We start from the raw sequence: 24,735 nt of genomic DNA on the forward strand, positions 1-24,735 counted from the left end.
AGATAAAACTGAGGGGCTTGGGCTATAAGCAATGCAGAGACCCTGAATAGAAGACTTGACTGTGGTGGTGTTTGGGCATATTAACACGGACGCAGGCATATATGGACACATTGGAAGAGACTCAGCAAAGCTATGCATGCAGCATGTAGAGCAGTTCTTTTTATAGAATGATGAAAATCTGCCTTAAATCTTACTGAGTTTCTTTTCCCACTGCTCCTGATGGAAAGATCATTCATGAATATATGTATTTCCAGCTTACATGTATTCTGATCAGTTTGTATCTGCTTATTCCTGTACCATCGTTGTTGAGAGTTTCAAACTCTGGGTTACTGTCAGCAATTTATCTAATTTGATTATAACATTTCCTTAATGTGTGGAGTATGCCTGACCTACTATTTAATTTTTGTATTATTTGTGCTTTTTTGTTACAACATTCTAGGCTTATTCTTAAACCACCTTCCTGAAACATTTATTATGTAGATATTGTCACGAGTCTGTTAGCAGTCCAAGTGCTGATAATAATAGGTCGCTTAAGGCTGATCCCCTATGTATAAAAGCTGGGGACCTTGGTAAAGTTCCTTACATCTATTAATGATAATTAAAGTATGTTAATAAGATAGAGCAGGAGCAACAATTAATAAGAGTAGTTGCAGGTCCTTGAAACCTTCTGGTTGTGTCATACATTTCTTGTTATCTCTGAGGAGAAAACAGACTCATTCCTCAACTAGCCAGTAGACTTATTGCTCAACTGTCAAGCTGTGTCCTGATCCCAAACTGTCAGATGAACGATTGGTCCCCAACAAAGGTGTTGTCTTTCCTGCTAGCGTTTACTGTTGCACACTTATGTGCTTCAGAAGTGAGTCAGCTCATAAAGATGGTAGTGTGAACATTAGCTCTTTCTTTATTCTCCTTCAGAGATTTGTCAGAGCTGAAGGCAGAGCAAATGAGGCTTTCTGGATCCATACTGGTAAACTGCTCCCGTCTAAACTCTGGTGTCCAGCTCTGGGAGTCCGTCACTCTGGGTAGAGCTGTCCTGAAGGATCAGGCACAGCAGCCAGCGGAACAGGAAATAAGCCAGAAGGCTCAGGAAGTGATGTGCTTACAAGCCAAGGAGGACCAGGAGAAGAAGGAGCTTCAAGACAGGTAAAGGTGTTTTAAACTTTGCTATTAACAGCATTATCTCCTGTGGCTGCTTCTCTGATTCATAATGGGCTGTGTTCACATCTAAAAACCACACCCATGCTGCACAGCCTTGTTTCTGTCCCTAGTCAACCTATTGCCGTCAACAGAAGGGACAGCAAAACCGTCTGACTGACGGCAGCTCTTCTGAGTAAGACAAGACTGGAAAAGAGCTTGCATATTACGGTGTTTTTGCCGTTAAGTGATTCTTGGTGAGAAGTTGAGACCAGCGTAAGGAGAGCCCTGTCTCTTGTGCAGCCCCTTGTGCTCCCCAGGGCTGTGCTAAAGGAGTTGGGAGGAATTTGCGCAGGGCCGTCGTAAGCGATGTAGCACCTCTGCGCTGACGGTTCCTTGCAAGACTGTGTGCAGAAGGCCTTTGGGGCAAGACGTGCCATCCTGCACAATGAAGCATATTAACCTGTAGAGGGGAACGCTGCCTTTGGTGTATTTTCTGGGTTGAACTTTCTCTGCTACGCTTCTGGGAGCTGCTTAGCTCTCTAACAGGTGACGGTGTGCAATGCTTTTGGAATGGCACGTGGACCTTCTCTTCTCAGGGTGATGGAGCTCTCAGCCTTGCTTGTACAGTCTCAGAAGCAGAACGAGGAGAAGGAGAAGACCGTGAAAGCACTTAACGACACTCTGGAGATTCTAGTATGTTTTCCCTTTATCTGGGAGATAGCCCAGGTTTGCTCTCCAGCCTTAGCACAAAGAACTGTGGCTTTCTCAAGAGAAGGAGCGGTAAAGATGCTAACTGTATGGGAACATCAGGCACGTCGCCAAAATATTCCTTGTGTTTGGCACATGTGGAGTCAGTCCGGGTGCAGGCAGCGGCAGGGGAGCTGCAGACAATTTGGCTGTCTTCCTCAGGGGGGTTGCGCCAATGCTATTCTGCCTGTGACTTTTGGTCTCTAGGGAGCAAAGTTCCTTGGAATTGACTGCTTCATAGCAGTCTATAAAAACGAGCTGTTGGTCTTTCTCCTCTTAGTTTTAGCAAAGAAGAAATTGAATAGATATGGGCAGGAATATACTGGAATCACTAGGGTTGAGGTTTATCGGCATGACAATGCTTCTGAGGATGGGAATGCTACAGAGGGCAGCAGCTCTTCCCTGCTCACCCTTTCCGTATTCTGTTCTCAGGAAGCAAGTTGCCTAGAGAAAGAATATGAAGCTTCATCGACTAAAAGTGCCAAAGAAGAGAATCTTTCCCTCCAAAAGCTGATAAGAGATATAACTGAGGTGAGTACAGAGTTGGGACCAAATGCCTGTAAATTTGATTTAAAAGTACTTGAGGAAGGCAGCAGACTAGCCCAGGGAATAGCTGCCTGTGTTGTATGCTGCCCGTGTTAACTGCTACTGGCTGTTTAATTTTTATACCACTTTTCTGACATAAAACCTGTTATAACTTCCAAGTTGACCATCCTGTGACTCTTCAGCTGAGTCGCTAGAAGTTTCAATACCTTTGCCTTCGCCATCCCACTCGGGTCTCTCTTGGACTGTGCTTTCTGAGTTGGCTACTTGATGTTTGTGTTCCAGTGTTGCTTGGAGGTTTCCCCCACCCTCCTTGAGCAATGACTGTTGTTCTTCAGATTTTTATAAACGGTCACTGACTCAGGCAAAGGACTTGCCAACTCTGCTCCTTCACTCTACATTCACTGACCATTATGTCCCCAGAATTGCACTGGTCTAACTGTTTAGGGGTAACTTTAACTGAGGCCTAAACTTCACTCTATGCAGTGGGGCTTAATCATCAAATCTTTTGCACAGCCTCTGACAAAGTTAGTTCTTTTCCCTTATGTAGTCATTTTTATCCTCTCGTGCTACTGCTCGGAGTAATTACGAATATCAGCTTTTTCATTGCTGTTTTCTAGAATTAATCAGCTTCCCTCTTCCCTGGCCAGCGTTAAAGTTTCCTTTAATTGCTGTTTACAGTGTTGATCTGGTGCTCATGTATGTGGCTCTAAGAAGCTGAAGGAGACCAAAATAATGCCTGAGAGCTTCAAGAAACTGAGCGTTCAGGAAGTTTCCAGCCACTTCACACTTGTTTCTTTTTGTTTATAGTAGCTGTATTCAGAAATCCCTGGAGTACTTGTGGCCACAGGGACAAAACTTCTTTGTTGACTGAAGAAAGGAGAGAATTGAGTTTTTAATGACTCTAGGGTGAAGTGGGGGAAAAAGGAGAAATAGATAAAAAAAACCAAGTAGAATGAGCAAAGAGTAACAGCTTGATGTGGGCTTTCAGATGGTGTTAGATGACAGTGACAGCACGGTCAGCATTATCTGCACGGACAGTTCCCAGCATGCAGACTCTAGCAACATCCTCTCTTGTCTGAGCTGCGTTGACGCAGAGCATGCCTTTGTATTGGTTCAGGAAGCACTGGCAAGGAGGCGAGGAGCAACACAGGTGAGAATTTCTCTTTGTCCTTACCACTGGCCACAGGCTCAGCTGCTAATGCCTCACTTAGCTTGAAACCTTTCCATTTCCTTAGCCAGTTTAGCTAGTTTCTTTCTAGCCTTCCCACTCTTGGTACCAAATTGTCTTGTCGGTCTCACCACCTCTGTGTTCTCCTGCTTTTCTTTCCTTGATCTCCACCCCTTCATCACAGCTTTTGCTTCAGGTGAGCTGTCTCTCTGCTTGCTGCTTCTCCCAGCTATCTAGAGCCATCTTCCCTGCTCCTTATTGCTTGTTTGTGCTCTTCCATGCCCATTCCTTGCAGGCCCTAAAAGAAGAGCTTTCTGCCAGGCAGGACTCCATCAATTTCCTGCAGCACCAGCACAGACAGCAGGAAGAGAAGTGCAGGAAGCTGCAGCAAAGGCTTGAGCAACTGGAGGAGGAATGCAAGACATCCAGCAGTGACCAGCAGCACCTCCAATCTCTGGTAGAAGCACTCAGAAGGTGAGTATTTCCTCCTTCTCCTGTGTTCTAGAGGCAATCTGCTTCCACTTCTGGGAGTTCAGAGGTGTTATGGGCAAAGAACTCGCCTGCCCTAGCATGTGTATGCCTCCTTTTGGCACTTCAGCATCCTCCTGTCACTGCTTTTCATCCTCTACTGTGAATCCTGAGGCTGTCTTGGAGATTCAGGCTGATGTTGGAATACAAGACGCCTCCCTCTTGACATGCTGCTTCTCTGAATTCTGTTCTTTGGGTGCCCTTTCCTAGCCACTGCTTCTCACTGAATGAAGGCAAAAGCCTGCCTTCCTTTCCCTCTTCAGTTACCTTGTGAGGGGAAGAGCAAGTTCTTCCTTTCCATGCTCCCCACAACTCCCTCCTGGAATGATGAAAATGGGATCCATGACTCTTCACGCCTCTTCATTCTTCTGACTGAGCCTTGTCTCTGCAGTGACTGTGCAAACCTCGAGAAAACCAGGGAAGAGCTACAGCAACAGCTTGAAGTAACAGAGCAAGAAGCCTCGCGTCTGCGTCGAAGTAACACTGAACTGCAGCTTAAGGAAGATTCAGCCCAAGGGGAGAAGGTGGAGCAGCAAGAGACGATGGAGAGAGCGCGTCGTGACCAGGAGCTCCTGTGAGTGTTAAAGCTTTCTCTGGGCAGGGGTGGGCATTGCTGGACTTTAGGAGGCCCACCGTAAAAGAATGAATTTTGTATGCTCATCATTTGTAGTATAGAAGGGTGAAGGGAGCACGTGGGCAGGTCTGGCTACCTACTGACATACAGCATAGCTGCCTCCTTGTACTCGCTTCATGACCCTTTCCAAAAATCATTCCAAACCTGACCAGAGCAGTTGATGACAGGCATAAGCTGAAACAAGAGAGGTTCGCACTGTATTTAAGGAGAACAAAAAATTGAACTGTGAAGGCAACCATGCAGCAGAACAGGTTGCTCAGAGAGGTTGTGCAGATTCCATCCCTGGAAATTGGGAAGACCCAACTGGACAGAGCCTTGAGCAACCTGGACTGGTCCCATAGCTGACTCCAGCTGCTTTGAGCTGAAGATTGGGCTAGAGACCTCCTGGGGTCCCTGCCAGCCTGAATCATCCTGTGATCCTGTGGTTATTGGATTGGAAATTCATGCACATCTCCTCCCCAAACAGATTGCAGGGTCTGTCATAGCTTCACTGCCGAAGGCAAGAGTAATTCTGGGAATATTAATTTGGATTTAAAAAGTCTGTCTTACCCAAAGAAGAACTTTGGAAAGTCTTGTATCCAATGTATCAAAAAGAGAGAGAGAAATAAACAGGCAGGAAGCTGTTAAGAGTACCTGAATTTTTTGGGAACATTCAGTGATTTCTGGAAGCTTGTTTTACTTTCTCAGTGATGAATGTTTCACCTACATCAATGACAAATAGTGATGCAGCTCTAGTCAGGAAATTCCAGTATTCTTTAGGTGTAAATAGAAAGCTGTTGGAAATCATTCAAACTGCCATATCTGAGACATAGTATGTACTCTTGGTTTTGCCAATGAGAATGTTTTTACATTAAAAACTTGTCTTTCCTCTTCTCATAGACTGAAGGACTTAGCTGCACTTGAAGGAAAACATTCCTTATTACAGAGTGAGTTGGTAGTTGTGAGAGAGACACTGGAGGAATCGCACCTTCAGAGGGATCTGCTGAAGCAAGAGAAACATGAGCTTACCATGGCACTGGAGAAGGTATGGTTGCCTTATTCCTAGGTAGCCCTTGTGGGAGAGGGAGTTGTGATAGCAGGACCACCACAGATGCTGTTTCTGGCAGTAGAAAACAGGGAAAATGTTGTTATCCTTCTTGGAAAATGGTGATCAGACCACACAGGCTCTTTAGGGTAGTTAGTCCCCACGTGCCTGTTGGGAGCACTGCACTGGGAGTATGTCACAGATACACAGGGGTGTGGAGTTGCTGCTTGAAGTCAGGGATCTCCCTGCCTTAGTTGTCATGTCGTTCTTTTGTCTCTTCAGGCAGAGCAGTCAGTAGCAGAGTTGACAGGGGCTCAGAATAAGCTGACTGCTGAAATAGCTGATCTACGTGTTGCAGCAGCGAACATGAGCAGTATCAACGAAGCCCTTGCATTGGATAAAGTGCAACTGAACAAACTTGTGCTGCAGGTGAGCAGAGTTGCCAAAGATCTTGCCAGGTCTTTGTCTCAGCTGCTGCTGCTTCTCAGACCTCTTGCCTTCAGACAGTACGACTGACTGACTATGGAAATGTTGTTCCTTTCTGTGTCCGAGCCAAACCTCCTACAGAGTAAGTCTTACTGTATTTTATTTCCTCTGTGCTTCTGTGATTGTAGCTGGAGCAAGAGAATGAAGTTCTGTCAAGAAAAGTGGATGAGATGGAGAGAGCAAAGATCTCTGACCAGGAGAAGCTGAACTTGTGTAAAAGAACAAACGAAGAGCTCTGTGCAGAGAAAGCCCACCTGGAGCAGCTGCTGAAGAAAGCAGAGGAGCAACAGGAGGGGCTGCGGGTACAGCTGACGATACTGGCAGAGGAGAAGGAAGAAATGCAAGAGAAACTCGGTCAGGTGAGACCAAAAACCTGGTGCTTCTGGGTGGGCATTTGGCTGCTTGGCTCAGTGAAGCTGTATCTGTTGGATTCTGCAGTGGTTTTGTCAAGGAGACACTTGGTAGTGCTGGAGGTCAGAAGGCTTTTTTTTACTTCTTTTTGGAAATGTGTTGATGGCTTGCAGAGCTGTTCTGCAATTCTCTGAGTTGTCCCCTGCTTCTACAGATTCTTCTAATCCACCTGTCTGTTGGCCTCTTTTTTGGCTTTTGATAAGCTGTAAAGAGATGATTGTGTTGTCCATGAATCCGAGGGGGGCTACTACTCTCACATGTGGCAAAAGAAACAAACTCTGTAGCTCTGAATCTGTTTTCTGAGGCAAAACCAGGGCTGCATGTTTCTATGCTTTTTGTTGTGAAGTCTTTAACTTTCAAAACCCCATTTGTTTGAGCCTAGAGGGTAGGACAAAGCTGCAAGTCAGTGTTTGCTGTCTTGTATTGCTAAGAATGGGAATGACATCTTGAAATTATTAAAATTGTATTTTAAGACATACATGCAATTTCGTGGCTGGAAAGCTGCCCAGTGGAAAAGGACCTGGGGGTGCTGGTCGACAGCCGGCTGGACATGAGCCAGCAGTGTGCCCAGGTGGCCAAGAAGGCCAACAGCATCCTGGCTTGTGTCAGGAATAGTGGGGCCAGCAGGAGCAGGGCAGTGATTGTGCCCCTGTGCTCGGCGCTGGTGAGGCCACATCTGGAATGCTGTGTCCAGTTCTGGGCCCCTCACTCCAAGAAGGACATTGGGGTGCTGGAGCGTGTCCAGAGAAGGGCGACGGAGCTGGGGAAGGGTCTGGAGCACAGGGCTGGTGGGGAGCGGCTGAGGGAGCTGGGGGTGTTCAGCCTGGAGAAGAGGAGGCTGAGGGGAGACCTCATCGCTCTCTGCAACTGCCTGACAGGAGGGGGCAGGGAGGGAGTGTTGGTCTCTTCTCCCAATTGATAGGATGAGAGGAAACGGCTTAGGTTGTGCCAGGGGAGGTTTAGATTGGATATTCAGAGATACTTATTCACTGAAACATTTATCAAGCACTGGAACAGGCTGCCCAGGGAACTGTTGAGTCCCCAGCCCTGGAGGTATTTAAAAGATGCGTAGATGTGGTGCTTAGGGACGTGGTTTAGTGGCGGACTTGGCAGCGTTAGGTTTATGGCTGGACTCGATGATCTTAAAGGTCTTTTCCAGCCTAAATGATTCTGTGATTCTGTGAATTGTTAGACCCTCTTTAGGCTTTGAGGAAGAAGATGAGAAATAGGTGATCACACAAGACACTTCACTCTGGCCTAACCAATTTCGGTACCCTGGAAAAAGAGCTTGGGAGAATCATGTCACTGGAGGAGACTAGGGAGTTTGTCATAATTTAAATGTCAGTTTCATAATGTACAATCTTGGGTATTACAGGATAACTTTGAGAGGAGAATTGTTTGTTTCTGATGGACTGTTCTCTGTTAGTCTTAGTTTTGGAGTACGTGGTATGTTTGGCAAATACACAGCAGAGTGTTATACTGAAGAAAAAAGCTAAAAAATCATGGTTAATCTTCAAGCTTGAATAGCAGCAAGGTATATTAGACAACTTCTTTGTGTGAGACAAGTAAACGGTAGTGTTGACACGAACTGCTATACAAACAGAGCCTACCATCTCTTTGGCCACATCAGCCACGTTTCATAAATCACTAACGACACTGCTCACCACAGGGGCAGTTTCCCTGCCAAGCATCACCTCATTGCATCCAACTGCTTTACGCACTGAAGTAGGTGACACTTGGATCTCTCTTTTTTTTTCTTTTTTTTCCTAGAAGGAGAAGCCATGTGTATTTTCACTTTCTTCAGTAAGCAAAGTTGCTTTTGCTCAACCTTTTCTGAAAATTTCCAGCACTGGAGTAGATTCTGATAAGAGTCTTAGTTTGCAAGGTGGCCGTTCTAGAAAATGCAGTGTTTTTGCATGAAAACATGTAGTCTGGGGTATGTATGTTTGTCACAAAGGAGCTGTCTGGTCCCAGGCAACCCAGTAGGGCCTTACACATCCCTTTCAAGTTAACAGTGCCAGTGCCTTTTGGCAGCCCAGGGTATTAGTGTGATATACAGCAGATGCTCCTAAACTTTCAGCCCACAGTACAGGAGCTCTTTCTCCTCTAGCTGATTCAGAAGTGGCACTGGCTGGCTCTGCACAGAACTCCAGAGAAAGAACTCTTAACTGTATTTTTGTCCCGCTTTCAGGTTTCCCGCCAGCAAGAGTCCGCTAGCAGTGGTCTGGAGCAGTTGCGCCAGGAGTCCTCTCGCCAAGGGCATGCACTGGCCAAGGTGTCCAAAGAAAAGAAATTGCTGGTGCATGAGAAGGCCGCCCTAGAGGTGCGACTGGCAGCTGTGGAGCGGGACAGACAAGGCCTTTCAGAGCAGCTGGCAGAGGCCAGGTAAAGGCAGGGAGGAGACCCTAGGCAGGACATTATTTAATGTCTAATTATGAAGGTGGTAATCATTACATGAGGATTTATTGCATCCTGTGTGCTCTTCAGATGTTTTCACCTTCCATGGACAGAAAATGGAAGAATCTCAAGCAAAAAAAAAAAGTATACCATGATTTGAATGTTGTTTTTCTGACACCTAAAGCTAGCAAAGCTCTCCTGAGCCTTGGGCTCATGTTTATCCCCTTTTGCACATTCCTGTGTGAAGTCCAAAGCAAGCCAGCTTGGCTCTGAATTGAGAATAACTAAACCATGCAGACGTTTACTGAAACCTGAAGTTTCTCTCTGGTTTTGGTTTCTTGTTCTGTGCATTTGAACACAGAACTTCCCTTATCAAGTAGTTTGATGTGGGATCTTCAGAATTCAAGGCTGTTACATACGGATGTTGTGAGTAAGACACTGCCATTTAGGGTGAAGCTAGAGGCTCATGCTGAAAATCTTGAGGACCACCTGTTTCTAAGCTAACTCTTGTTAAGTATGGTGCAGGACCTAGAGTTGGTTACACCAGAAGCAGGGAAAGCTCTTTGGAATTCTCGATAGCCTCTGGGGATTCTTGCCCATCATTGATGTCTGGGTCCTGTACTACTTACCACATGCCGTTCAGAGAGGGGCGTCATGGAGAAGTTAAACAGGGAAGGAACAAGATTCTGTCCTTCTGTTGTATTAGGTTTCTAAGATCAAATGTGACAAGTTCTGCTTTTCCAGAGAGAAAGGAAAAAAAAAAAGTATTGAGTATTGTCCTCCTCTTAGGTGTTTTTTAGAAGACTCCTGAACTTGCAGAGCTGTAAAAGTGATGTTTTAGAGATTCTTTGTCATGCTTCATGACTTTTACGCTTTACCACTCCATAGTATGTTGTTAGCAAGGCTGATGAATGCCATTTTGACTCTGTGTGTTTCTTGAGAGCTGCTGCTGCTTCTGAGCTCCAGCTTCTCTTATTTGATCCAGCTGAATTATGTTTGGTCAATTATTGGGCTGTTATTAAATTATTAAATGTTCAGCTCCTTTTTTTTTAAAGGGATACATTATTTTTTTAAAAAGAGATAAATTAGTTATGAAGAACCTTTGGCAACAGGTAATGAAAAATCAGCAACTATTGTTGCCAGATGTTGTTCTCAAGAGCCTTTTGTTGTCACAGTTTTGGACTCTCTTTTCTGCTCTGTTTTAGAGACGTGACTTCTATTTATCCTTAAAATGGAGGATATTTACTTTGGACTGCCAGAGATTGGCGTAATCAGAAATATGTGCTTGTTCTCCATCTTGAAGATATATCCTCCATTGTGCATCAAAGTATTGAAATCCTACTGTTGTGGGGTTTGTTGTTGTACCACTCAGGTGTTCCTTTACCTTGAAGGATGTGATCCTGGTTGCGTCCCTGTGCTAGTGAGGCAGTGCTGTGTATTGTAGGAACCTGGCACACAGGACACTGTGTTAGATCAGGGAGGTAACTGCAGCTCCTGGTGCCAGAATCTGGTGTGTCATACGCAGCAGTCAGTTGAAGTCTATGGATGTAACAGTTTGCATCTGCAGTCCTACAACTTCCATTTTAGAGAGCGACAAGTCATTTGGGCTACTGCCTACTTAGGTAGCAACACTTAAAGAAAAGTAGCAAGTTTTTCTCTTAAACTTCCAACAGTTTAAACTGAAGGACACCTGTCTCTCCTGTCAGATAGTTCTTGTTCAGATAAAATCTAGTTCTGATTTCTTACAAATGCTGCTAGAAGCATGAGATTTTACTATATCATCTGATGTATTTCTTTAGTCCCTTTTAAACCTAGGGAGTCTGGAAAATTACCTACCTATACCTACACTATGAACAGCATTAAAAAGTCATGGGTCAGCCAGGGAAATACTCTTATTCTGTCCCCCTTCAGAGCAACTTGGAAGTGCTGATGAGATAAGGGCTGTGAGCAGAGACTGGGCTTTTGCTTGCTGGCACAGACTGTGTGGGCACAGCTACCGGCGTGTCATAGATCAAACTACAGCAATTTAAGATTTGGCTATTGAGATCAAATTTGGCTGGGCTTTCTGTGTTATGCTAGGTCATAAGGAAGGCCTGGACATTCCCATGGAGGGGCCTGCATTGCTATTTTAAACAGTAGAAATACGTTTTCTGTATGCAAGTTTCCATGCAACCCATTTTCCATACTCAGGTGTAGGGATCTTCTTAACTGGAATAACTCCCTGTGGGTGTCAGGAGCAAGAAACTCATTTCTGTATTCACAACTTGCAGGTCAGTGAAGGAGACCCTGGAATCCAGCCTGTTTGAGACTCAGCAGCGCTTATCTCAGCTGGAGATCGCCAAGAGTCAGCTTGAAATCCAACTTCACACAGTCACGCAGGCCAAGGATGTGATACAAGGTGAAAGCTTCATGTGCTTTGTCTCTGGTGATCCCCCTACCTAGGGAAGATGGTATAAAGATAGCTCTCTGTCTGCAGTGCTTCTGAGGAGTGAAGGAGCTGGAGGCAGATCCCTCCTACACTGAAATTCAGATGGCTTAAGGTCAGTAAAGCCAGAACCACTGTTTGTGTAGATTCTGAATCTTGCCGTTTGTCGTGTTTGCAGGGGAAGTGAAGTGCCTTCAATGTGAGCTGGAAGCAGAAAGATCTCTCATGAAGCAGGAACGGGAAAACATGGCACAACAGCTCTTGTGGACAGAACAGCAGTATAACAGTACCCTCAAACGTCGGGAAACTGACCATGAAGTGGAAATAAACAAGCTCCTGCAAGACCTGGTAGGAAACAATATGCTTTTGAATTCTTCTAGTAAGCTTTGTGGGCTGGCTTTAGAAGAATAATAGCCTGAGCGTGTGAAATGGCAGCAGTCCTCTGTCATAGGCCACACGTTGCTAGGCCAGGCAGCAGAGCCAATGGCTCGTGCTTGAAGGCACGTGAAGACCCACAGGACTATGCTGGGACAGTAAATGCAGCCACAGATTCAGTGTGGGCGTAAGACGAGTAGAACAGAAGGTTGAGTGGTCCCCACCCAAAGCATGGCAGCAAAGGGTGAAGTAGACTCCTAACATTGCTGCCAACTGCAGTCATGGGAACTTTGTTCCTTTCTTTCTGTGCTTTCACAGTTAACAGAGGTATTATCTTTGGGCTTGAAGCATATGGAACAGGCTCCTTGATCCTGGTACTTCAGTTCGTGGCCTGTCTTGGGACTAGGGCATTGGGGTACTGGCCTCTTTCTCACCCTGTAGTCCATCTGCACCTTTTCATTGATGAAAAGGGAGGTGAGCTTTGAAAATAGAGACTCTGAGAACAGAGAGAAATCCTGAGGAGAGAGGTGCTAGGAAACCATCAGAGAAGGGAAGGTAACGTCTCCTTTTCTTCCACCTGCTGACCATCTTTTTAAGTTCCTTGATAGGACATGATTTATGGAGGGCACAAAGCCACTGCTGTCCACTGTTGAGGTGGGGGGTTGTGGGAAGGATGAAGCTTCACATTTTTTTGAGGAGCTTGGCTGGGACTTCATTTTGAAGTCTTCTCCTCCCGTCATCAGGCAAGTGAGCGGGAAGGGCACCATTCAGAGCTGCAGGAGATGCTGGAGCGATGGGAAAAGGAGAAGGCGGAGACAGAAGGGGAGCACAAGAAGCAGCTGTTTGATATGAAGCAGAAGGTTGCTACCATGCAAGCTCAACAAGAGGAGGAACGAACCAGAATTGAAAACGCCAAGCAAGAGGTAAAGACTGTGAAGGGAAGATTTGTGTGGTTTTTTGCAAGGCTAGAGCTGTGGGAGATGGCTGGATATTGGGCTGTGTGGAGCTTGCCCTACGTGTTTTATGCATTGAATTTGGTAAGGTGAAAGGTGTGAAAGTCTTTGAGTCTTGCCACACAAATTTTGTATGGGGAGTGTAAACCCATCTTCTCTTTATTTCTGTGCAGGTCCTGCTAGAAAAGGAGAGTGAGAAGGACGCTTTATTAGAGACGCTACTCCAAACTCGGGGAGAGCTAAGAGAAGCCTACCAGCAGCTAGACCAGCTCAGGCAGGGGGTGAAAAAGCAGCAAGAGAATGGGCAGGTAAGTCTGACTGGTAGGGTAGGTTGAAAGAACAGGCTGTTGGCCATTGGGCTTAAGCTGGGAGAGCCAGGTAACAGAGTGAAGGGCAGTAACAAGAAAATAAAACTTAGGTCCGGGGACTGAGCAGGCAAGGAATACTGCAGGTATGGAGCCTGGTAAGCTCCAGAGATTAGCAACGGGAAGGAAGGGTTACAGTGGAAGCAGAGCTGGGTAGAAAAGCAGAAAGAAGTGGCTGAATGAATGTGATTCTGAGACAGAAAGAGGAAAAAGCTGAACCTGATGGCAGGTCCCAGTAACTTGCTCTCTATTTGTGTTTCCAGAACATCACAGAAAAGCTGGAAGCAGAGCTGCAGGAAACTCGGAGTAAGATCAAGGCAGTGGAGAAGAGGCACAAGGAAGAAATCAAAACCATCAAAGAGGAAATGAATAGTCTTCTTCAGCAGAGGGATGCTCTACAAAAACAGGTGACTGAGGCAGCAATAGCTACTCCAGTCATCAAACAGGTGGTCTCTCCACTTCTTGCCTTTCCATCGCAGAGCAGGCAGATGGGGTAATCCCTCTGACTGCTCTCATACTGTGGTCTCCATCTCAGCTGGTCTGAAGGAGACTTATTGGCCAGCTGAATCTCAGCTGCTGGCCTGGACAGATGAGCTAATCCTTTTGCCTGTTTGCCAGCAATCATCAGAATAGATTTCTGGTGGCCTGTTACTGCTAGCCTTGTGTTTTAAGGTGGTTTTTCAGATGAACATGGTGACCCACTTAAATTTTTTTTAAACAAGTTGGCTGTATCCATTGTGAATCTGGTACTCTCATGACAGGGTGAAATTTAAAGTTGTTCTTTCCCTTTCCTCACAGTACATGATATGGCTGACAGTGAAAAGCTGTAGTCTTTGACTGCTTTGTTATGTTTTACTTGAGGTGGAAGAGCTGACGTCTCAGCTAGCAGCCTCTGAAGAGTCTCTAAAGAAGGAGGCTATGACTCTACATCAAGAGGTGGTGTCTTTGGAAAGAAAACTTGAGAGCACTGAGAAGAAAAGAAAGGATGTCCAGGTGAGACTGGCAGATGCCGTGAAGGGCCATTTCTTATGTATTTTTTGGCCGTCTGTTAATAATTCTAAGGAGCAACTTGTTTTTTGGTTTAACTTTTCCAATTGCATTCTTCTGAATAAGTAGGAAAAGATGCCATAGCCATATAAAACTCAGTTATGATTCAGGGTGCTTATTTTCCTCAATTCTGAAGTTTTCTGCCCTTGAAGCTTTAGTCAAAGTAATTTTCAAACTTGTCTCTATTTACATTGCATGGTTTGGGCAATAATTTGTGTCCAAATCCATATTTAGATTTCTAAATGTCTGGATCTAGAAAAAGGGATGAGAAGACAAAGCTTGCTAATAATAGAAAGCTGTTCAACATTGCTCATCTGAGAGCAGACAGTGGGGAAGAAATAGAGAAATTTGAGAAGCAGAAGTGCTGATCCAGCTAAATACGTATGCCTGCAAGGGGAAAACTAGTCCTGATTTGAAACACGGAATGACAGCCTGTGATCTGACCATTACTCCTTCGAGAGGGGGCAGTGGGGTTCTAGAGGATGGTACCATGAAGATTCTACACAGTAGAGGTCCAAAAAAAAAAAAAAGGTAAATGAAATGTTGGGGTTGTTCTCTCTTCCCTTCCTAATAAGAGAGAACATCATCATACCACTGCCTAAATCATGCTTAATCTGGACGTTAAATCCTGGCTGCAGTTCTGGCAGTTCCTCCCCAGAAGATCATATTAGAGCCAGAAGAGCTTCAGAGAATGGCAAAAAGAAAGATGGGAATGGCTGAGTAAGCTGGGAAAGACACAATCTAAAGAGTGGTGCAGGAAAGGTCTACAACATCCCGAGAGGCAGGGAGAGAGGGGGCAGTGGCTGTCACTCTCTTTTTCCAAGAGATGAACAAGAGCCATCTGATGAAGGTAGCGAGAGCCGCGCTGCAAACAAATGACAGGAGCTGGTATACTTACAGCAGAGCAGACCTGTTGAACTCCTTGACAATGGGTGTTGTAAATACAGCAGGTCTGTGTGGGGTCAGGAGGAGACTGTGAAAGTTCTCACAAGCTGGAACAGTGCTGGGGTTGGGGAGGTATCATGTAAGTCTGTGTCTCTTAGGCTTTCTTCCCTGGGTATGCACTTATAGGCACCGTTACATACAGGATAGTAGCCTAGACATTTGAGCCAGTGCAGCTGTTCTTAGATGAACAATATTTTCCCACTTCTCTATTTACAATGACTCCAAAAATCAGTTATGGACAGAGTTTGATAAATACAGTACAGCTCAAATCTTTTTTGAGTGACAGTAGAAAAATTATATCAAACAAAATTTTTATCAACTAAATAGCCCAAATTTTCTACTAAAAGTTCAAACTTCAGCACTTGACTGCCACTGGAGCAGGAGTTCAAATCTAGTATGAAAACCACACATATATAGATGGAATTATTGAATCTTTTCCTCCTGGTTTTGCAGCATGAACGGGACAGACTGCAAGCAGTTAAAGAAAAACTGGTATGGGAGATAAAACTTCTTCAGGAATCAGTCACAGTCTCTGAAACCCGAGCAAATACAGCAACAGATATGAATCACTCCCTTGAACAAGAACTCCAAACTACGCTGTCTATCTTAAAAATTAAAAATGAGGAAGTGGAAACGCAGTGGGAGAAAATCCAGATGCTACAGAAAGAGGCAGCAGAGGTAAAAGCTTTGCAGGAGAATCTCACTCGTATGACTGCCATCCTGTCAGAGAGGGAGGGAGAAATGAAGTTATACCAGGAACAGATGAGAATGCTGGAAAAGCAGAAAGAAATGCATAAAACTACTCTTGATCAGGTTATGAAGGACGTAACAGAGGAAAAACAGAAGACAGAATCCCAGCAAGAACGCATAGAGGAGCTGGAGAAGCAGCAAGAAGAACAAAGGATTTCTGTAAGCAAGATGAGCAAAGAGCTGGAGGAGAGAGACCAGGAGATCAGATCCCAGCAAGAACACATACAGGAGCTGGAGAAGCAACAAGAAATGCAGACGACTGCTGCCACCAAGATGAGTAAAGAGTTGGAAGACAGGGAGCAGGAGATCAGATCCCAGCGAGAATTGATAGCAGATCTGGAGAAGCAGCGAGAAATGCAGGGGACTGCTGCAAACAAGATGACCAAAGAGCTGGAAGACAGGGAGCAGGAGATCAGATCCCAGAAAGAACTGATAGCAGATCTGGAGAAGCAGCAAGAAATGCAGAGGACTGCCATGAGCAAGATGAGCAACGAGCTGGAGGAGAGAGACCAGGAGATCAAATTTCAGGAGGGGAAAATAATGATTCTAGAACAACACGGTACATCACAAGTGAGGAATCTGCTCATGGATCTTGACAAAATGAAAGGAAACTTGAAGGAGAAAAACATAGAGCTTATGTCTCTGACTCAGCAGATCCAGGAACTGGAAAAGCAGAGAGAACAGGTGAAATCTCTGCACACCAGCCTTGAACACCTGAGGGCAGTTCTTAAGGACAGAGAGAGCGAGTGTGATTCTCAAAGGGATCAGTTAAGACTCTTGCAGCAGTACAAGGAACAGCAAGAGGGGCACCTGCAAGAGCTTCATGGAAAAGTAGAAAAGATGGCACTTTCTTTATCTAAAAAAGATCAAGAGCTTGAGTCACAGCAAAAGCAAATCCAGGAAGCCGAAGAAGTCATGGAAAAGCAGTTAAGGAATGTCCATGACCAACTGGAGGAGGCCTTACAAACCTTAAAAGAAAAGAACACACTCATAGACATCCAAAAGCAACAAACATGGAACTATGAGGAAAAAACAGAAGAACGGATGAACATCTTACATAGAGACTTAGAATACACTACGGCAATGCTGAAAGAAAAGGATTTAATGATTGAGTCTCAGAAGGAAGTGATTGAGAATTTCCAAAAACAAGAACAAGACTCTGAACAGCAGAAGGAAATTTTGCAGCATCTTCAAGCGGCACTAAAGGAACAAGAGCAAGAAATTTTATCCCTTAGAAAGCAATGTGAGGCATGCAAGGAAAAGGAGGAAAGGCATGAAGCTGAGCAAAAAAATCTTCAAGCAACAAAACTGACTCTGAAAGAGAGAGAAGAACAGATCGAGGTTCTGGAGGAGGCTAACTCTAAGCTTCAACAGGAAAAGGAGGAGGCAGCGATGCAGACTAAAGCCATACTGCAAAAACTAGAATACGCTGAATCTTCTCTAGCTGCTCGAGATCAAGAGGTAGTGTCTTTGCAAAAGCATGTCCAGGACCTTCAAGAGCAGAAGGAGTTAGAAGGCAAGCAGGCTAAGAGTCTACAGGAGGATCTAGAAAAAATGAGCCAAATAGTGAAGAAGAACCACTTGGAGTTCCTCCGGCAGACAGAGCAAATGAACATGTGCCAGCTTCGTGAAGAGAGCACAAAAGTAGCACTAACATCATGCCAGAAGCAAGTGGATCTGCTTGAGGAAGCGGTGAGGAAGAGCGATGAAGACAATGAGAGTCTTAGGCAAAAACTCCAGCGCCAAGAAGAAGAACTGAAGACCTTGCAGAACCTCCAGCTTAGGCTAACTGAGAGGAGTGAAGAGGTTAGGCATCACAGAGAGCAAGAGAAGCTCCTGGAAGAAGCTTTGCCTGAGACCAAGGCTCAAGGTGAGCAAAAAGAGTTAGAAGAGGAAATAAGAGGTCTTCGGGAAGATCTGCAGCATGTTCAGCAGACTCTGACAAAGAAGGATGAAGAGATCAAGTACCAGAGAGACAGAGTGAGGTATTTGGAGAAGACTCTGGCAGGGAGAGAACAAGAGCATAGGAGGCAGAGTGAACTCCTGAAACAATTAACATCAGCCTTGCAGTGGAAAGATGAAGGAGAGACCCTAAAGAAACAAATCCAGAGACTCCAAAAATGGGAGGAGGAGGAAGCAGAGAAGAGGAAAGTCCTCCAGGAGAGAGACTGTGCCTTGCAGAGGCAGAAGGAGCTAACTGAACAACTGGAAGATGAGAGGAAAGCAAAAGGGGAAGAACTGGAGCGTGTGCTCGCTATTTTGAAGCAGACCGAAAGTGGAGAAATTGAATGGAGAGAGAAGGCACAAACACTGACTCTTGCCCTTACCAAGAGTGAAAAGGCCAACGGGACTCTGAGGGAAGAAATAGCCGTCCTGCAGAGCATGGTTTCAGAGAGGGACAAGGACCGGTTTCATCTTCAGGTAGGCACTGTGATTGATCGTCAGTCAACTCAAATGTCTGTAAAGGATTCTAAAGATGTTTCCCATAAAGATATGGGAATGTATATTCCCATAAATATATGACCTGCTTGGCCAAAGAAACCATGATTGCGGCCAGCAGGCTTGCCTGTCTGTGTAGCTCCGGCCAGAATATTTTCTGTCAAGCCCAGAACTACTGAAAGAACTAGAGAGCTTGCCATTAAAATTGAAACAAGTCCCAAAGTTGGGGGTGGGTAATTGGCTCTCTCCTGTCTAGGCAAGCTTAGCCAATGTGTTGTGGCTGGGATTTGGCATGGAAAGGGCACAGCTGACCAGACTAATGTACTAAACTTAGTTGAATTTTATAACGATGGCCGAACAGCAGCTATGTGCTTAGAGGATGCTTTCAGAGACGTAGATTTCTGAGGTACAGCCTTTCCAGTGTATTAAAAAGAATGGAATTAGTACTGTTGCCTTATCAGGTTAAAGGCTTCATTGCGCATTCAGGATGTATTTGTGCCGCAGTCCAAAAATCACGAAGGCAGATTTGTGTCGATTTCTGCAAGGTGATCGACTCGGGTACTGCCGGTGGAACAGCTGCAACAGCCTGTGCTGCAAACTTACCTGGGACTCTGCCAATACTTTTAGCATTACGTTAGTATACAGGCATATAAAAATGCTACTGATAAAATACTGTATTTATGCATTATACACTACTTGAGAAATATCACTACCAGCCTGCTCAGGATGATGACGGGTATCGTGATCTGTTGGTGGGAAGCAGAGGAGTGACAAGGGCAGGAAACATGAAAACAGTGCGAGATTTCAGTTGCATCCACGTAGACCAGGCATGCAATAGCGTTAGATCAGGTAATGCAGTTGCATCCATATAGGTCGGTATGATGCTGATATCAAGACTGCATTTATAGATGCTGTCAGGGATCGCTTCAAGGAGCACTTCATCAAGAAACCCACAAGAGGGGAGGTGGCTCTTGACTAGGTTCAGAGCAGTGCACAGGGCTTGGTTGATAATGTGATTTTTTTTCAAAGAGCAGTTCTGTAATGATGCTGTAACAGGTAAGGGGAATAGAGAACAAAATGGTAGTTTATCACCACAGAAATACATGCTTCACCCACATCTTGCGTATTGTTTGGTTGTCCGAGGACAGAGAGTAGAACTATAGATAGGAGACTATACAGTGAAGGTCAAAGAGGATGGCCAAAGATGTTAAATAGCTTCCCTAAGAGGAACATGTCCATGTGGAATTCTTCATGATGGACAAGAAATGGCTGAGAGAGAGGGAGCTGGAAATACTACATACCTTTGTAAAACCAGTAAGTGGCTGAATAGGAAATTAATGTTTCCAGTCTCTCTCAAAACTAGAATGGGGGACACTGAACAAAGCGAGCAGGAAGCATGTCCAGAACAAACAACTCCATTTCTCCAGGGTGGTCTGGAGGAGGGCCCCTAGGAAAAGAGTGTGTAATTTTGGCCTGGAGGAGGACAAGGGACTTAGCACTGTCCATTCCCGGGTCCGGTCACTCTCCCCGATGTGCTGATTTTGGCCATCCTAACCTTTATGCGGCACCAGCTCACGTCATCTCCTCTCTGAATACCCAGCAGGCTATTGCAGAAGGGGAGCAGCTATCATGGCTCTCGGAGAAGAGACTCCTGTTGCAGCAGCTGGAACATCTGCAGCAAGCAGTTGCAAGGCTGGAACATGAGAAGGCGGAGCTGAAGCAACTCAATGCTGAGCTCAGGAGGACTCTTGAGCAGGTAAAACAGGCTTTAACTGCCTCTGCAAAGCCTCACGGTCCTCTGGAACACAACGCTTTTTTATAGATGGCACTTTGGAGTCCTTTGGAGTCCTCTGCTTGTTTCTTTCCCTCTCCTAATTCCCCCTGTGGACGCACACTTTTGCATTTTCTCTCTCTTCTGGCACCCCATTACCTTCACAAATGCATGTTCACTCCAGTACCACCCTTCTCGCCCCAGTGTGCCCATACGCACACATTTGAGTCTCTTGTGTCAGGAACTGTTTCCTCTTGCTCCTTCTCTTCCATAGTCTACATCAAGTGCTTTTTACCCCCAACATTCTCTGATGCAATTAACGGTCTCTGAGCCAACATTTCCTTGCCATGATGCCCAGAGGTCCTTTTGCTCCTTGGTTGGTGGCAGGTTTCTGTGACCCTTTCTCCTATCCAACGTGCAGGTGGAACGTGAACGGAGGAGACTGAAGAGGTATTGTAGAGGTCGGTCGCTGCCAGATGCATGTGGATTTTCTGTCTCTGAGTCTGACCAGCACAAGATGCCTGCTTCTAGACAGGTGAGAACAGAATCTTACTTGGTGGTAGGAGGCTCTGCCCATACAGAGGAACGATGGCAAATCCTAGAGGCAACAGTCCCCCACTGTAGACCTAATGGAAGTGAATGTAGACCATGGCCCTGACCAAACTGGAGACTAAAGAGAAATCCTTTCCATTTTCTTCACAGGAGGAGTCTCAGGCTCGCTGCAGTTGTCGATTAGCAGAGTTACAGAACCAGGTGAGGAGCAGGAAATCTCTCATCAAAAGCCACCGTGGCTGTACTGATGGGCACAAGTGTGCACGATGCTACAGCTTGAGTGTTGTTTGGCTGTCAGGGAGTGAGTACAGCAGGCAGTGTCAGTTAGACACACCCGTTGGCCACAGCCAAACAACGTCCTTCACCTAGGTCTAGTCTCTGACTTGCGTAAAGGTCAGGCAGGGTGGGAGAGGGATTGGAGGAAATTCAGAAAACTGGAACTCGGCTGAAAATAGAGAATATTCTCAGGATGGTCCCCCCCCTTGAGTCTTACTCATCTTGTTGACTGTTTCCATTTTCCCTTGACTCCGTTAACAGCGGAGTTGACATCGTATCAGAGCTCCAGGGATCTGAGGCAGTGCCAGAGCTTATAGCCTTCAGGCAATCGTTAGTCTCATATTGCTATGCTGTGCTAATCATGATCCCAGTATCGGACTGAGTCAGAGACCTAAGCACTGTATGGACATTTGTTTTATCACTGTAAGAATGTACGTTCTAGCTACTGAACCCTGTTGCATCCTTTGACAGTGGCACTGGCAGTAGCAGCCGTCACCAGACTTCTCTTCTGTGTAATTTTATGGGTCTGGTACACCCTGGTCTCCCCAAGGAGGTGAATATTCACAGGAGTTCAAAGCAAAATGCATGTAATGCTTATGTCAGTAAAGTACATGATGCTTAGCTCTGGCAAGTGAGCTGAGAATACTGCTGAAGCCATCAAGGGTATATCTGAAGGATGTTTTTACCAGGAAGCCTCACTGTCTGAAGTTCTGTTGCTACAGATAACTGACTGAACCCCCTTCCCCTTGTGACTGTTATGTCTGCCTGCACTGTGGACCTAGTTCAGCAGGAAAATGAAGGTGCTCTGCCCAAAGAATAGTCCTTGGGTGGCTAGTTAGGGCACTCCTCTGGGTCTGGGAAACAGTGGAACTGGAAATTGGTCTCCCACTTCCTGGGAGATGCTCTATGCAGCAGGTAGTCACTTCTCCCACTCATAGCTCTGGGTTACCTGGCAGAGCAAGGGAGGGTTTTTCAGGTTTCCAAGCCCACTTTCACAAAGGTGCCCTTATTATTTCAGAGAGGAGGTTGGTTCCGTCCCTCTCTTCAGCAGTGGTGTTCCCTAGCTTATGCATATTGTTTGCTGTGAAGTCCCTTTGACGTCTTACTTTCCGTGTGCACTACTGGCTTCTAATTCAGCACTGCGCATTCCCCTTCCAGAGCTGGCTGCCAGAGTTTCACCTCTAGTCTGCTCTAGACGCTTAGCAGATAAGGGTCCCACTTTTTATCAGGTTTGGCTTTATGTTGACAGACCTTGGTATTGTAATTCAAATGTAGCGGGTTCCATAAGCCATAAAACTGTGTTAGGAATTGCTTCTGTTAAATTTGAGTTCACTCACCATGGAAGAATATTTTCATCTTCCTAGCTTGAGGTTGGGGATTGCATTCCCATGTGGAACACAGCCCTTGGCAAAGCACATGTCACTTTGAAAACAGAGGAGAACCTCTGACCTGAGCTGTTTTTCCCAAAACAGCAAAGCACTGAGCGCTGCTCCCAGTGCTGGCATCTCCTCCGCTCCAAAGCAGGCAGAGGGCAACATGCCAGATCTGCTGTGCCTGCACCACACTGCAAACCTAACAGGAGCTGAGAGCAGCTGGGTCTCTCCCACCAAAAAGCCCAGCAGGCACAACTCCATGTTGCCAGGAAATAATAGAGTTTGAGGATTTTCAAGGCCTCAGCAGTCCTTTAAGGCTCATTTCCCCCCTGGGCTTTGTTCATCAAATTATGCTCTGCCCATTTGTGAAATGCTCTAAAGTTAGGAAAAAATGAGAGTTTGCTCCCTTTTCATGTGCTAGCTGTCAAGTTTTTAAATTAGATCATAACAGAACAGGTCTTCAGTACCTTGTGTAACCAGTGGTCCTTCTGCTGAGGAAAAAGCATGTCAGTAAGGTGTCAGTAGCCCAAATCTCTCTTTTGAAAAAAAGAGTTGGGTTACTAAATCCTGTAGGAACATCTCTCTTTAATATACGTGTAACGTGTCAGTGTTGTACGTGTGACTGGTGTGCCAGAAAGAAACTCGAATTGTTGACAATCTGAGTTCAGTTCAGGGTGACTCTGGGAACCTGTTACTTCCCATGCCACAAGGACAAAGCGTTTGTCAGGGCTGGAGTTAGAGGGTGCGTCTTCCCTGACAGCCAGTACCGTGGAGCTACGGATGGTCCTAACCGCGTGGGCTTGCCTGAGCTTGGCCTTTTGCCTCTTTCAGGTGTCCCTTCTGCAGACACAGCTGGCACAAGAACGACAATACAAGCAGGACTATATTGAGTGCTGTGCAAAGACCAGCCAGGAGCTGTCAGACCTTCACCAAGAGCTGTCTTACTCCTTAGCAGCTGTGGTCAGGGAGCCCAAAGCTGCTGTTCTGGAGGCAGAGACTCGGAAGCTGGATCGGTCTCTGAATCTTAACTTGGCGCTAGTCTCTCAGGAGACTGATGGTCCAGAGCTACAGCCCTTGAATTCAACAGCCAGATCCACCAGAAATGATGACCTGAGGTAACAGGACCAGTGCACAGCAAAAGGCTTCAGTAGGAGCCAAGTTGGGGACCTGCTGTAGCAGGTGAACTGTGGCAGGGGGGTTGGTTGAAGGCACGGGTCCCGAAGTATGACAGAAGTTCAGAGCACAGTGTTCACTGCGGGTTCCCCAGCAGAAGCAGTGGTGGGACAAAACTGGTGCTGGCTTGTACGGATGGGGTCAGTCATAGGCCTGGAAAAGCAGGGTGAACCTGATGAGCAGGTCAAATGTCTTCCTTTGGGAAGGGTTCTTTGTGTGTATTGAAGAAATAAGTCTGGGGTCACATAAGATTTGGGTAACATTTTTTTTCTGAGAAAGGCTGAGATGTTAGGGGCTTGATTTTTTTGATGAAGAACCCTCAGGACGTTTAGAATGCCAGACACAAGTGAAATGCGGTTTGAATCTATTTCGGCAGATGTTACCCTATGATGAGATAATGCAATGGCATCTCTTAAGAGCATGAGATTCATAGGCTACCTGTTTCAAAACTTTGATTCCTGTTAGTCAATACACGTCTGCATTAAAACATATACATAGCACATTGTCAATAAATAACCAGAATGTCCAAATGTGGTTGTAACTAATAAAACCTGATATTCAGTAACTCTTCAGAAGGACCTTCATGAGGCTTACCCCCTCACACAGTATTTAAAAATGAAAAAAAATTGGAGAGCAATTGCTGATAATCTGACTTTAGTGGCTACTCATTAGCATCCTCCTGATTAGGAAAGTAACTGAGTTTATCTCATGTTAGCAAACTTGTATATAACTTCAATTTTTTTTTTCCTAGTCTAAACAGGACCTCTGATCCTCTCTGCCTCAATGGAAGGATTCCTGCCAAGCCAAAGACAAAGAATCAAGGCTCATGGATGTGAGAAATGGGATGAACTCCTCTGAGCAAGGCCACTCCCTGCCTTTTACCTACATTCCTCTCACACTCAGCTGCTGCTGTCAAACCTCACCTTACAATGAGTTTTAGAGTCTATAAAGTAGTATTTCAGGCAAATGATTTCTGGGGACAAAATACGAGTATGTGAGAACAAAAACATAGGCAAGGAGAGAGAACTGTGTATGGAAAGGAAGCCCAAACAAGAAATTAATAATCCCTGAAAAATAAGACTTCTTCTGGGACACATCTATCTCAGGACTGCTACTCAAACAAAATTAAAGGACATAAAGATGGAGCTGCACACAGTTAAAGCTAACATAACTAAACAGAAATAAACTTGTGTCTTAATTCAGTGCTGGTTCT

General features: G+C 45.5%; 1 protein-coding gene across 1 annotated transcript in view; it reads left to right on the plus strand.

Annotated features, from left to right (window-relative positions):
- The window catches only part of CEP250 (centrosomal protein 250), a 28,309-nt gene extending 3,591 nt beyond the window's left edge, over window positions 1-24,718 (plus strand). The window contains exons 6-27 of the mRNA XM_075720978.1: window positions 916-1,143; window positions 1,734-1,830; window positions 2,317-2,415; window positions 3,419-3,580; window positions 3,894-4,072; window positions 4,518-4,700; window positions 5,640-5,784; window positions 6,067-6,213; window positions 6,399-6,629; window positions 8,873-9,066; window positions 11,349-11,476; window positions 11,682-11,851; window positions 12,622-12,801; window positions 13,005-13,139; window positions 13,460-13,603; window positions 14,058-14,189; window positions 15,642-18,359; window positions 19,978-20,133; window positions 20,570-20,683; window positions 20,851-20,901; window positions 23,181-23,464; window positions 24,274-24,718. Of these exons, the coding sequence (XP_075577093.1) occupies window positions 916-1,143; window positions 1,734-1,830; window positions 2,317-2,415; window positions 3,419-3,580; window positions 3,894-4,072; window positions 4,518-4,700; window positions 5,640-5,784; window positions 6,067-6,213; window positions 6,399-6,629; window positions 8,873-9,066; window positions 11,349-11,476; window positions 11,682-11,851; window positions 12,622-12,801; window positions 13,005-13,139; window positions 13,460-13,603; window positions 14,058-14,189; window positions 15,642-18,359; window positions 19,978-20,133; window positions 20,570-20,683; window positions 20,851-20,901; window positions 23,181-23,464; window positions 24,274-24,358 (5,962 nt within the window). The 3' untranslated portion in view covers window positions 24,359-24,718. The remainder of the gene's footprint in view (window positions 1-915; window positions 1,144-1,733; window positions 1,831-2,316; window positions 2,416-3,418; window positions 3,581-3,893; window positions 4,073-4,517; window positions 4,701-5,639; window positions 5,785-6,066; window positions 6,214-6,398; window positions 6,630-8,872; window positions 9,067-11,348; window positions 11,477-11,681; window positions 11,852-12,621; window positions 12,802-13,004; window positions 13,140-13,459; window positions 13,604-14,057; window positions 14,190-15,641; window positions 18,360-19,977; window positions 20,134-20,569; window positions 20,684-20,850; window positions 20,902-23,180; window positions 23,465-24,273) is intronic.
- The last annotated feature ends 17 nt before the right edge of the window (window positions 24,719-24,735 follow it).

The sequence above is a fragment of the Pelecanus crispus genome, chromosome 14, assembly GCF_030463565.1.
Source record: "Pelecanus crispus isolate bPelCri1 chromosome 14, bPelCri1.pri, whole genome shotgun sequence".
NCBI classification, from domain to species: Eukaryota; Metazoa; Chordata; class Aves; order Pelecaniformes; family Pelecanidae; genus Pelecanus; species Pelecanus crispus.